Raw genomic sequence first — 12509 nt, 5'->3', positions numbered from 1 at the left:
ACTTTGCATTTGTCAAATAGCCCCATTTTTCTTCTCTTGAACTACTTTAAGTCGTCTTTTTGAACCAGTGGAGAATGGAAGGCTATTTGTCTATCCTGCGTGGAAGACCTCATGAGATTCGACACAGATACTTTCAAGTACAAATGACAAACTCTAAACCTATCCAATTATTACACTTCTTACCTCTCAATAAACATATGAAGACAATTTTTTAATGAGTTTTGTTTTCTTTTCACTGTGTTGTATTTTACTCCATTAGATCACCCAAGACTTGATAGATGAGTCATGTATTCAGAACTGTTGCTGATCCTTACATGATTTTGTGAATGCCTGTATCATTACAGCCTAGGCAGCATACACTAGTGAAACTTGAAGCAGGTCTGTGGCAGTGAGAATACAATCACACTCCAGTATAGCAAAAATAGCATTGATTCTTCTTAAGAGCCGCTCAGCACAGAGAGTAACAGAGATGTGTCTCCATTTCATAGGTAGCACAACATAATTATCCAGAAAAATTCCATCTTGCCCTTTTCTCTACAGAACCAAGATTGCTAACTGATGTAAAACATTTGTTTTTCAATTTCCAATGAATAATAGCCCAGAACCTCTGCTGTTTTAATTTGGCATAGCTATCTTCACTTCAAAGGAGCTTCACCTCAGCTTGGAAGCTGACTCATTATGACTTGTCATGTTGCATCAGGCAGCAACAGTAGATATATCCTGTAATAACCTAAGTGCAGTAGTTACCTACCTGTGCCTGCCAGTTTGTACACACACATATCTGTATAGTCTTTCAACTGAGTTTTTATTTGAATATTTTAATTAGTTAAAATAAAAAACCAAAGCTATGCTTTTGCAAGGCTGTTACAGCTACTTAGCTCTAATCTGGGATATCAGTGGTTCAGCGAGAATCACTTTACACTTGTGTGTCCCCAGCAGAACAAGCATGTGTATGCATTCTGCAATAGATTGCCTCTGAAGGGCACATCAAGGTAAGCAATTCAGAAAATGAATCAAGATTTCTTGGCTGAATCCTCCTGTCATGCCTTGTCACTGAAATCAGGATATAAATTCTGCTTTGTTTTCCACACAGGCAGCTCACAAAGGCGGCACTCTTCTATGGCCAGGATACATTCCATGACTATTGAAGCACCCATCACCAAGGTAATGTGCACTGTCGCTAGCCATTGTCAGTTGTGCTGTACTGGGGCAGAAGGCTCCAGTACAGCATCCAGTCTGAGCAGCAAGGCTGAGCTGGCCTCTGGTGCAACTTTTTCCCCCCTTCCACCTGCCCACTGTTTGAGCTCCAAAAAGCCAGAAGCTCTGACCAAAGTTCTCCCAAGCCTACTTAGTAGAGTGCCCTCCATGTGGTCAGCCATTGCATGACCCTTTTTAATAACTTCTTTGCCTATGTGAAGGAAGAACTAGAGTTCCTTCTTACTTCCACATTGTAAACTGTTTTCTGAAACCATTCAAGGATTTGGCAAATATCAGCTCTTTAATAAATTGAGAGAAGCAAATGGGAGAAGGTTATATTAAATCCATTCAGAGACATTTTGAGGCTGTACCTTGAACAGTAAAGTCATTAATAAGACTGCTGTCTTTAAGGCCACGATCTTTTCCCACAGTCAGTAGCAAACATCGGTGTTTTATTAACATCCCTTTCATTTTGATTCTCCCACATGTGGATTAAAGTTGTACATCTTGTTTATTTGCTATGAGTTTTCCATAGTAATTGATGAGTGTCCCTGTTCTTTCTTAAATCACTTCTAAATTCAAAACATGTCTACTGCTAAACTAGGTAATAAACATCATCAATGCTGCACAGGAAAGCAGTCCCATGCCAGTTGCAGAAGCTTTAGACCGAGTTTTGGAGATTTTAAGAACCACTGAATTGTACTCTCCACAACTGGGGACAAAAGATGAGGATCCACATACAAGTGACCTTGTCGGAGGATTAATGACAGTAAGTACATACTGCAACAACTGCTGTTGATTAATGTTCCACTGCCTGATTTTCCCAGTCACTCAGTCTTTATCATCTGGCATGTGCTTTGCCTCTACAATGCCAAATTTTCAGGAAAAGCTACAAACCTCTTTTTATGGATTTTTTCCCCCTACATTAATAATGTAGCTCTGAAATGGGAAGAAATTTGACCAGTCCTTTTGAAGTATTAGTTTTGCTACAAATGGAAAGGAAAACCAATCATTTTTTCAATGTGATTCATTTTACAAAGGTATAAATGGGAGAGGAAAAGATAGTTAGACACTTGTATTACTTAGGATTAGAACGGCATGTTTTGGGGGTTTTTCAGTATATAGAATGTGTTTTCAGAAGAATGCAAAATATATATTTTTTGTGCTATTTCTTGGATTATATTTGTACCCATAGAGACTCACAGAAAGATCAGAGTGCTTTGATCTAGAAACATGACTGTTCACATATTGAAACACAATCATGTTCCACAGAACTCATAATTTAAATAAATAAGGCAAGAAAAAGACTGAAGAAAGCATGTATTAATTTGTTATGTTATGAAAAGAGGAACAGAGGCATTGGAAAAAGAAGCATTATACCCAAAGTTGAAGAAAGGGCACGTAGCAAAGCAAGAATTGAACCCAAACCTTCAGAGCCTGGAGTCTGACCCTCCTGATGATAACGAGATGAACGTGGATGAATGTTACCTGTGCCTTGAGGATATACGTTCCCATTAGTCCATAGATTGCATATAAAAGGCTACCTCAGGAAAAAAATTGACATTGTTGGATGCAAAAAAGCTCACAAGATGTGAGCTTTTCAGAGATGTCTCTAGGCTACTATAATTTCATGCTGTACCTATCAAGACGCCTTTGCAGTATCTATCAGAATCTTGAAACAGTTTAGATAGATTTTTGACCTTTAAAATACCACAGCAAATACCTAATCAGGAGAAACATACGAGAGACCTCATGAATTCTGGGAGAAAACCTGAATGGTTCATATAGGGTTGAACTTACTAACTCAGTAGACAAAATATATTGTTAACTTACCTATAAAAATATAAGAAGAATATTGATACATATAATCATTAGAGTCTCAAAGTAAAGCTTTTTTTTTCTGCTGGATACACACGGTCCATAAACTCAACTGTTTTCTCCTTTTTGTGGATTGTTGGTTCTTACATACTTTTGTATTCTGATTGTATTCAGTCCATGGTCCCAGAACATGTAGGTAACAATATTGCAAAACACAAAATCCTTACTAAAAGTAAAACAAAGGCTATTTTATGGAGCAATAGAAAAGCAGAAAAAATCTTATTTCAGAGCATGAGGATATATGGTATAGTATGAGTTTTAAAATGATCTGGCAGAAACATTTTTCCAGCAAAACATCTGTTGAAAACTGAATCATATTACATTTCATGTTCAGAAGTTATGTCTGAGTAGGGGAACAAGTAATAGTTTATTGGATTTTAACTCAAGCAGAATTCATGATGGGGAGGGCATTTGGAGTTCAAAGATGGATTTGCCAGATACAATTACACCTGCTAGTTCAACTCTTAATGAAACTAATATTTGATTCTTAATGATGGCATCTGGTGTCCTAAATATTTGTGTCATAGCAGTGCTATTGAACAGTCACTGAGCCAGCTGTAGGAATAGTACTCCCTTTCCTTTTAGATCACAAAACTCCAGACTAATTTACTTACAAATGTGAAAATAAAAATGAGATATAGCAATTCCTTTAAGTGCAGACATTGCATGTTCAGATATAGCATCCACATTTACTTCTGCTATATTTTGGGTGCATAACATTGTTAGTGAGGTGCATTCAGAACGATAATATTTTTTAATAACTGGATTTGACATCATGGGCTAAACATTTGTATTGGGTTTGTGTGGTGGGGGTTTTGGTAGTGGGGGAGGGGCCACAGGGGTGGCTCCTGTGAGAAACTGCTAGGAGGTTCCTTGGCTCCAAGTCAGACCCACTTCTGGCCAAGTGTGGTTTAGCCCCAGCCCATGACTAAGTACCACGCAGCCACTTGCTCAATTCTCCCGCCTCCCAGTAGGATGAGGAGGAGAATAAAAAAAAAAAAAAAAAAAGTAAAACTTGTGGGTTGAGAAGAACAGTTTAATAACTAAAATAAAATTTTAAAAAAATTATTGTAATGAAAAGGAATATAATAAAAAAGAGAGAGAGGAGTAAAACCTGAGAAAAGACAAGTGATGCACAATAAAATTGCTCACAACCTGCTGACTGATGCTTGAGCAGCCATCAGCCCCCAACCAACTCCCCCCAGTTTATATACTGAGCCTGATGTTCTATGGTATGGAATACCCCTTTGGCTAGTTGAGGTCAGCTGTCCTGGCCATGCTCCCCCCCAGCTTCTTGTGCTCCTGCTCACTGGCAGAGCATGAGAAACTGAAAAATCCTTAACTTAGGATAAGTGCTACTTAACAGCTAAAACGTCAGTGTATTATCAACATTATTCTCACACTAAATTCAAACCACAGATCTGTAGCAGCTACTAGGAAGAAAATTAACTCTATCCCAGTCAAAACCAGGACACCAAGGCTGACTCAATCAGTGATGGTGGTAGCACCTCTGTGGTAACATATTTATAAGAAGGAAAAAAAACAAAACAAAACAAAACAAAACCAACTGTGCAGCAGAGGGAGGAGTGGGATGTAAGGGAAGCACCTATGCAGACACCAAGGTCAGTGAAGAAGGAGGCAGGGAGGTGTGCTGGAGCAGGGACTCCGCAGCCCGTGGTGAGAGGGCAGGCTGTTCCCCTGCAGCCCACAGAGGTCACTGGTGGAGCAGATGCCCACCCACAGCCCGTGGAGGACCCCACACCAGAGCAGATGGCTGTGCCTAAAGAAGGCCAGGACTCTGAGGGAAGCCCACGCTGGAGCAGTCTGTTGCTGGGAGGACTGCAGCCCACGGCAGGGCCTCATACGGGAGAGCAGCTTGTGAAGAGCTGCAGCCCGTGGGAAGGACTCGTGTTGGAGAAGTTTGTGGAGGACCGTCTACCATGGGAGGGACCCCACTCTGGAGCAGGGGAAGAGGATGAGGAGTCCTCCCTCTGGGGAGGAAGGAGCGGCAGAGACAATATGTGATGAACTGACCACAAACCCCCATTCCCTCACCCCCTGTGCCGCTGCAGGGGAGGAGGTGGAGAAATCTGGAGCAAAGCTGAGCCCGGGAAGAAGGGAGGGGTGGTGAGAAAGTGTTTTAAGATTTGTTTTTATTTCTTATTATCTCACTCTGATTTGATTGGTAACTGATTTTTTCCCGAAGTCCAGTCTGTTTTGCCCATGACCGTAATTGGTGAGTGATCCCTCCCTGTCCTTGTCTCAGCCCATGAGCCTTTCATTATATTTTCTCCTCCCCATCCCACTGAGGGGGGAAGACTGAGTGAGCGGCCACATGGTGCTTAGTTGCTGTCTGGGCCTAAACCACAACAACATTAATTTGCAGTAACTAACAGCTGTATACATCAAAAGAGCAAGCGGAGTTTGGGCACAGAATTTTGAATTATGAGCTGACAAGTAAATATTAAATATATCATTCTGTTAGTTCTAATTCTTCAGCTCAGTTTGCACATCTAGGTATCATGCCAGAATTAAGCCTAGGAGGCACTAAATTGGAGAGTAAACAAGCATACGTTCTTCTTTGGTAGAAGGGAAGCTTCAGAGTAATTTGTTGCTCTGCAATCCCAGCAACAACGCATGAGATTCTTATGCTGCTGAAGTGACCTGATCTGCCAGTACTGGGGGAGGAGAGCAGAAGCATGTCTCCATCCATTCCCTCCCACCACCCACCTTTGTTTGCTGATGGGAAGTATGTGGACATACCATGTCTGGTTTGTGGCACACATCCAGAACCTCTGTGTGTGTTGTCCAGACAAAGGTGGATGTGAGGCTGTAATTCCAGACCTCTACCTGCACCTGGGAAATATGAGGTTTCACCTGCCTGTGAAATTGTATGTGATATTGTATCTCTTATCTTGCAGTTTCTCATCCATTATGAACTATATGTAAAAGAGGAAAATCTTAACAGTGCGCACTGTAGTACACACTGTTGTGACAGGTTGCGGTCAGGCTTCTCTGAATTCATTGTGCTACTATTTGGTGTCATCATCTTATAGACCTTTTGTACAATAGCCTACGTTTAACTCTCAACTTTTATTGAACAGGATGGTTTACGAAGATTATCAGGGAATGAATACATATTGTCAGCAAAACGTAAGTTTTAATTTGGTGGTTACTGAGATATTAAAACATGTTAAGAAATTGAAGAAATGGGAAATTTAAAAATATGTTTTATATAATTCTATAAAATATTTTTTTAGAATTTAAAAATATTTTTGTAAGCATTGTTTGGCTTTGTTTTATTTATAAGCATTGTTCTGCAGTGTTACTGAGCTTTATAGAAACAAGAGTTGCCAGGCATTACTACAGAAAACATGTACATTGAGTGAAGGTATGTCTCAATGTTATCAGTAGTGATCTGCAAATATATTCCTCAACAGAATCTCATCAGGTCGTTGGCAGTTTGATCTCTCCAATCTCCCTCAATGACATACCCCCACAGATAACACAGGCAATGGAAAATGAAGAACACTGGGATTTTGATATCTTTGAACTTGAGGCTGCCACCCATAAAAGGTCAGTAAACTCAAGAGCTCATAAATTGAACTTGCTGAAAACTGAATTAAATGTCATCCTGTAATCAGGTCTTGAATATTTCTACCTGTGCTTTTAAAATGGAATTACTTTTATTTTCAAAGTCAAATGTTTGAAATTTTCTCAGTGTCATTTCTTGTTGTATATGAATCTATTAAATATCTTCTCGTTCATCATATACTATTTCCTGCAGATTCCCCGTGGACGTAAGTGAAGATTATATATTTTTTATATGATATAATAACAAAACATCATAATTTTAAAAGCCTTTATTTTCTGTTCTCAATAATACAAAAGCTCTACAAATCCAGTTGTTGTCTTATGGGGATTCAAATTCAAATTATGGCCAACTGCACACAGAGTCAACATGCTGGTCTTAATTTGATCAGTTGACACATACCATGTTTTATTTTCTCTCCATGTAATTGGGTAATTTTTATTCCTAAAGTCCAAATACAGCTTTTCAGCAGAATTCCCATTGCCTTTCCCTGGGATTAGAGGAAGGTCTTTATTCTAAAATCTCAGCAGGCTACGTTTTATGTATAAGATTAATGGAAGAATATTTACTGATAACAATTAGGGCATACCAATTTCCATCACAGAAGTTTTCAAAAGCAGATCAGCAGTTTTGACAGACTGTACTTCATTAATAGCAAATTTTCCCCTTAAGACTGTAGATTTATTTTTCTGTTTAAATACTTGTTTTTATTTTCTGATGCCTACCAAAAGTTCTCCTTTGGGTCTAGTTTCAAGTATCATGCTTCGTCTTAGCTTAAAGCTTCTGTGAGGCACTAGTTTGGAGTCTAGATCCTGCAATGAATTGACTATCTTAAACCCCTGTCAAAATCCCAGATCTGTAAGAGCATTGAAAGGTATTCCAAACCAATATCTAAGAAAGGTATCATGCATTTAGTTAACATATATGCACTTCATTTTTAGACTATGGTTTTATGAGCCAAAAAAAGTGGAGAAAAATCAGTTTTTTATCATTTGAAGTGAAGAAATTTGCATCCAGTTACTTTAGGTTGATTTTTTTTTGCTCTGCTACATTTCCATTTCTAAGTAAGTGCTATAGATACAGCAATTAAAAAGTCAAAATGTAGTCAGTCTCTGTGATTTCCAACATTTAATATGCACATTGCAGTAACTTAAGAATTAATTATCCCAGCCAACATGCATGACATCACCAGATAGCCAACATGCATGAGATCACCATATAGGTTTCTCTTGTTATTGATTTGGAGAGACCACAGAGGGACAAAGGAGATACTTTGTTGCCTGTCCTCTTATTAAAGGTATTATAATTATGATTGCTTCCTTCTGTGTTTAAATAAAGGCAATTAATTTATCAAGAGAATTAAAGTGATCTTCAATGAATCACAAGTATGAATATGTTATTAATATTGTGTTCAAGTCCAAGCAGACATATGGTAGTAAAGCCAAGATAATTCATTAAATCTAAGCTTTAGTGCATTAAAGTTCACTGACACAGAAACCTGGAGAGACCTTTGTCCAACAGTGCTATGTGGGGGGAATTAAGGGGGATTTAAGTTTTGTATATTATGATTCTAGTACATGACACAATATTGTTGAGTGTTTTTGCCAGAAAATGTACATACAACTCCAAATGACCTCACCTCACCTGCCAGGTGCAGCTAAAAATCAAGAGTGTTTGATGCATCTGGAATCAAACAGCAAAGTGAGATGCCAAAATGAGGCTTTATGATCTATTTTTATGAATCCACATTTGAAAGTATTTACCACTATACTTGTTCTTCTTAAGCAAAAAATGCATTGGACAAGAAAACAGTGATATTAACTGGGTTCAAAAATAAAGCTAGTGGACTAAAACTTTTTTTTTAACTTTTTTTTTTTTTTTTCATCTCCAAGCCCCCAGATGCTGCTACATGTAGTATAGCAGCAATAGCGAGTCTTTTTAATATTCCAGGAAGTACCAAGAACTGGCATGGTTCTGAGAGTGTGGATGTGATGGGTAGGCAGAACATTTCTCCAGGTCTGGATTGTAATTCTGTCACATGTCCTTATACCTAAACTGACATGTCATTGGTTTTAAATGCTGTATAGATTCATAATATTCATTCTATATAATATTCTTTCAACCTCATTTGTTTTAAAACATTGTGTTTATTTTTCTCCACAGGCCTTTGGTTTATCTGGGTCTCAAAATATTTGCTCGCTTTGGAATCTGTGAATTCCTAAACTGTTCAGAATCAACTCTGAGGTCATGGTTACAAGTTATTGAAGCTAACTACCATTCCTCCAACTCCTACCATAATTCTACTCATTCAGCAGATGTACTACATGCCACTGCTTATTTCTTGTCTAAAGAAAGAGTAAAGGTGAGTCCACATTTATAAGAAACAGTGTAGGTGGGAAGTACAGGTGCATTCAAAGGACGATATCTCAAAAAAAGATGCCAAGAGCCAAATATCTACCTAGTGCCAAGCAGTTTGGCAACTCTGAGGTCAAGGAACTGGGCTGCTTTACATGAGTTTTAGGATCTCTCTTACAGTATATGTGGAAGAATGGATACTAGTATTACAGGAATTGAGCTATTTTTGATGAGAGAATAAGAAAACCTCCTTTTAATACGAAACTTCATATAGCTAAACTTTTTCAGATAGGTAAGCTAATGACACATTTTCTGTGACGGTACTTGCCAAACACAGATTGAATGTAATAAATCACCATCTCTTATGCCTTGTGATGGTCATTTTACAGAAGACTCCCAGTACAATATAGGCCATAAAATAGGTTTAGTGCTTCCAAAGCCATATCACCCACTGGACAAGATGCCCTGAGGCTTAAAGAGACTGAATTGGAGCAGAGTATTGAAAAAAATTACTTGTGGAAGGTCCTTGTACCGTAACAGCCACTGGTGTATTAGAGCCACTGACAACCAGAATAAATCAGAGGAACTTTTGTTCTCACACATCCAGAGGGCAGACTGGAGAAGGGGAATTAAAACAGTGCTTGCATGTGTATGCAGTGGAGTGGCAGTACATATTTCTGAGTTGCATTTTTTGATAGAAATTCCTGCCCTGAATTGGGCTTTCTAAGGATAGTGCTAGTGATGGGCACCTGGCTGAGACATTTGTGACTGTAGACAAGCTTCTGACAGCTTATTAAAACTGTAGTAAGTCCCTTAACCTGGAGCTGCAGCTGATTAGTGTGCTGTCCAGAGGCTGACTTACAAATATGATATGCCAAGTGGGAATAGAACTGGGTATTTTCAGTCCCTGATTTGCCAGAGATTTAGCTGGGCTTCCCAAGAATATCTATGAAAAACAGAGAAAACTCGTTTCAGTGCCACAGAAGCATGACTGTTGCCTCCTTTTCCAGAATGTTATTTCCATTACTCTGTAGGCATAGGAGGAGAAAAAAATGTTGCAGCAAAAGAAGGAGCAGAATCAAAGTTCAAAATTCTTCATTCAGAGTTAAAGCCTGGCTGCTTTTGTGTTGTCCAGAGTTTGACTTAACCTAAATACAGAAGGCCAGATTCTGCCACTGAAATTCACACTGAGAAGATATTTTTCAGTAAATTGAACTTGGTTCTTGCCTGGGAAAATTTTCTGGCTCCCAAATTGAAGCAGTATTCTCAGAATCTTTTGCACTTCCATGCCACAGGAGTTAAGAAGACAAAGTTAGAATCCTTGACTTGAAGTTGGGGGTAAAGGTGCTGTAAATTCCTGCAAATTTTGTCAGGGTCAGGAAATAAGCATCAGGTACACTGCTGTGGTCCTGTAAGTCAAGTATTCTCCTGTTTCTGGGCATTTCCCATCTGCACAGGTCTTTCTCAGACAGACTGAGCACTGGTCAGTGTGTCCTTCCTAAAAATCTCTCTCTCATAACTTCATACCACAAAAATAGAATCCCATGAGTAGCAGCTGAAAGAAAGAAGGAAGAAGCTAACACATGGCAGATAGTATTACAGGCAATGCTAACTATGAACCAAGAGAAGAAATAATTCTTTGCCTTTTCTTGTTCTCCACGAGACCCTCTTGACAGTCCTCAATGGATAATATCCTAGCTCCATCAAAGTCAAGTCACTGCATTAATTTCAGGAGGTGTAAAGTAGGGTAGGGATTGTCTTTTCACCTGTCAAGTCTAACCATTCTGAATGGTACTGGCAAATCCAGTAGAGAATTTAGACCTTAAATTCAAGCTAATTGGAATGGAAATTCTCTGCCCTGCTCCCAGATTCAACTAGGAACGTTTCTGCTCTTGTATCTCTTTCTTTTTATTAAAATTTTTAACATAATTGTATCTATGAGCCTTCAGAAAAACCCACCATAAACACAGCATAAAGGCTAGTTTCCAAATGTATACAATATATTTCTGAGATGCTTGGGGTTTTTTCCTCCTTTATGCTATTAATATAGTATTAAAACTTAAGTATAAAACCTTAAAACTAAATAGTAAATAATTTTGTATTTCATTATAGGGTAGATATAATTAGACATAAAGCAATGACCAATGTAGGTAGACATGAAGCACTGAGTGCAGCACACTAAGAGAATCAGAATCTGATACACAAAGTATAGAACAGTGTGTCATGTAACTTTTCCATGGATGTAAACCATCAAGTACTCTTCATAGAATTCATATTAGCTGTAGCCACAGGACACTGTTGTTACACAACTGGATATATAGGAAACATTCCTTACAAATTGTAAACCTAGCCAGAACATAAGTGGAATGTGATTAGGACACATTAAATTTCCAAAAGAAATTAAGGGTTCTGGTGGGAAGAGAAAAATTTTTAGCAGTATTGGTCTTTTTTCCAAGCCAAATACCCTAACTCCGAGTGAAGGTGGTTTCTGTTTTGTTAGAAAACACAAACTAATTTATTTCTTTATGTGCTTTGTCAAAGGTGTGGTTAAGGCAAAATTCAATAGGCACAAAATGGCCAAAAAAGTCATGCAGTGTTCAATGAAGCTTATAATGAATTTTCCATTGCTCTGTCTAGAACATCTGACCCTTACTGATCTGCAGAGTTCTGGCTTTTATTCCTCAGCAACTTGGCTTAATCTTATGGACAGAGTAGGGTTTCTAACGAGTCTGCCAGGAAAACTAAGCATCTTTCTATTTTCAGCAAACTTTGGATCCTATTGATGAGGTTGCCGCACTCATTGCTGCCACAGTCCATGATGTGGATCACCCAGGAAGAACAAATTCTTTCCTGTGCAATGCTGGCAGTGAGCTAGCAATTCTCTACAATGACACTGCAGTGCTGGAGAGCCATCATGCTGCCCTGGCTTTCCAGCTCACCACCCGGGATGACAAATGCAATATATTTAAAAACATGGAGAGGTAAGCTTAAAACCCAGGGTTCTTGTCTGCCCACTAACATCTCTCACTTTCTTCTGTGTAACATAAGATACTGCAAACTAGCATCCTAGAGGAGGGCAGTAGCTTGTGGATAACTCTTCTATAGCCCTTGAGGAAGTTTGCTTCTAAAACAGTGCAGTGCTTCTGCCTGTCCTGCACAGACTTGGGAGTAAACCCATGGTTTCAGTTCCTCCTGTGAATAAAAAGGCAGACACTACCTAAGGAACTTAGTGTAAATCCTAATGTTAGCAAGTCTAGAAAAATCATTTGGACATAGAGGATAAGCTATGGCTGAGTGGGTAGATGTTTGCTGGGTAGAACTAGGATAGAAAGAGTCATAGATCATCAGCCAAAAATGAAATGCCTTGTTGGAATGGGAATGATAGTGAGAGACCTGTAGTTCTTCCAGGCCTAGAAAGGCATTTAGGATGAGGATGTGACCATTGTCTTGGCCCTCTCAAGATACAGCAGAAAAGTGTTGCTGAAAA

General features: G+C 38.8%; 1 protein-coding gene across 7 annotated transcripts in view; it reads left to right on the top strand.

Annotated features, from left to right (window-relative positions):
• Positions 1 to 12509, top strand: part of PDE8A (phosphodiesterase 8A) — a 142739-nt gene that overhangs the window by 109264 nt on the left and 20966 nt on the right. For all 7 annotated transcript variants that reach the window (XM_042803762.1, XM_042803758.1, XM_042803761.1 and 4 more), the window contains exons 13-18: positions 1094 to 1164; positions 1802 to 1966; positions 6180 to 6228; positions 6516 to 6651; positions 8831 to 9029; positions 11786 to 12003. In XM_042803762.1, the coding sequence (XP_042659696.1) occupies positions 1094 to 1164; positions 1802 to 1966; positions 6180 to 6228; positions 6516 to 6651; positions 8831 to 9029; positions 11786 to 12003 (838 nt within the window). The remainder of the gene's footprint in view (positions 1 to 1093; positions 1165 to 1801; positions 1967 to 6179; positions 6229 to 6515; positions 6652 to 8830; positions 9030 to 11785; positions 12004 to 12509) is intronic.

This window comes from Tyto alba, unplaced genomic scaffold (genome assembly GCF_018691265.1).
Source record: "Tyto alba isolate M040663 unplaced genomic scaffold, T.alba_DEE_v4.0 Super-Scaffold_41, whole genome shotgun sequence".
NCBI lineage: Eukaryota > Metazoa > Chordata > Aves > Strigiformes > Tytonidae > Tyto > Tyto alba.
This window is presented reverse-complemented; position numbering and strand designations above follow the sequence as displayed.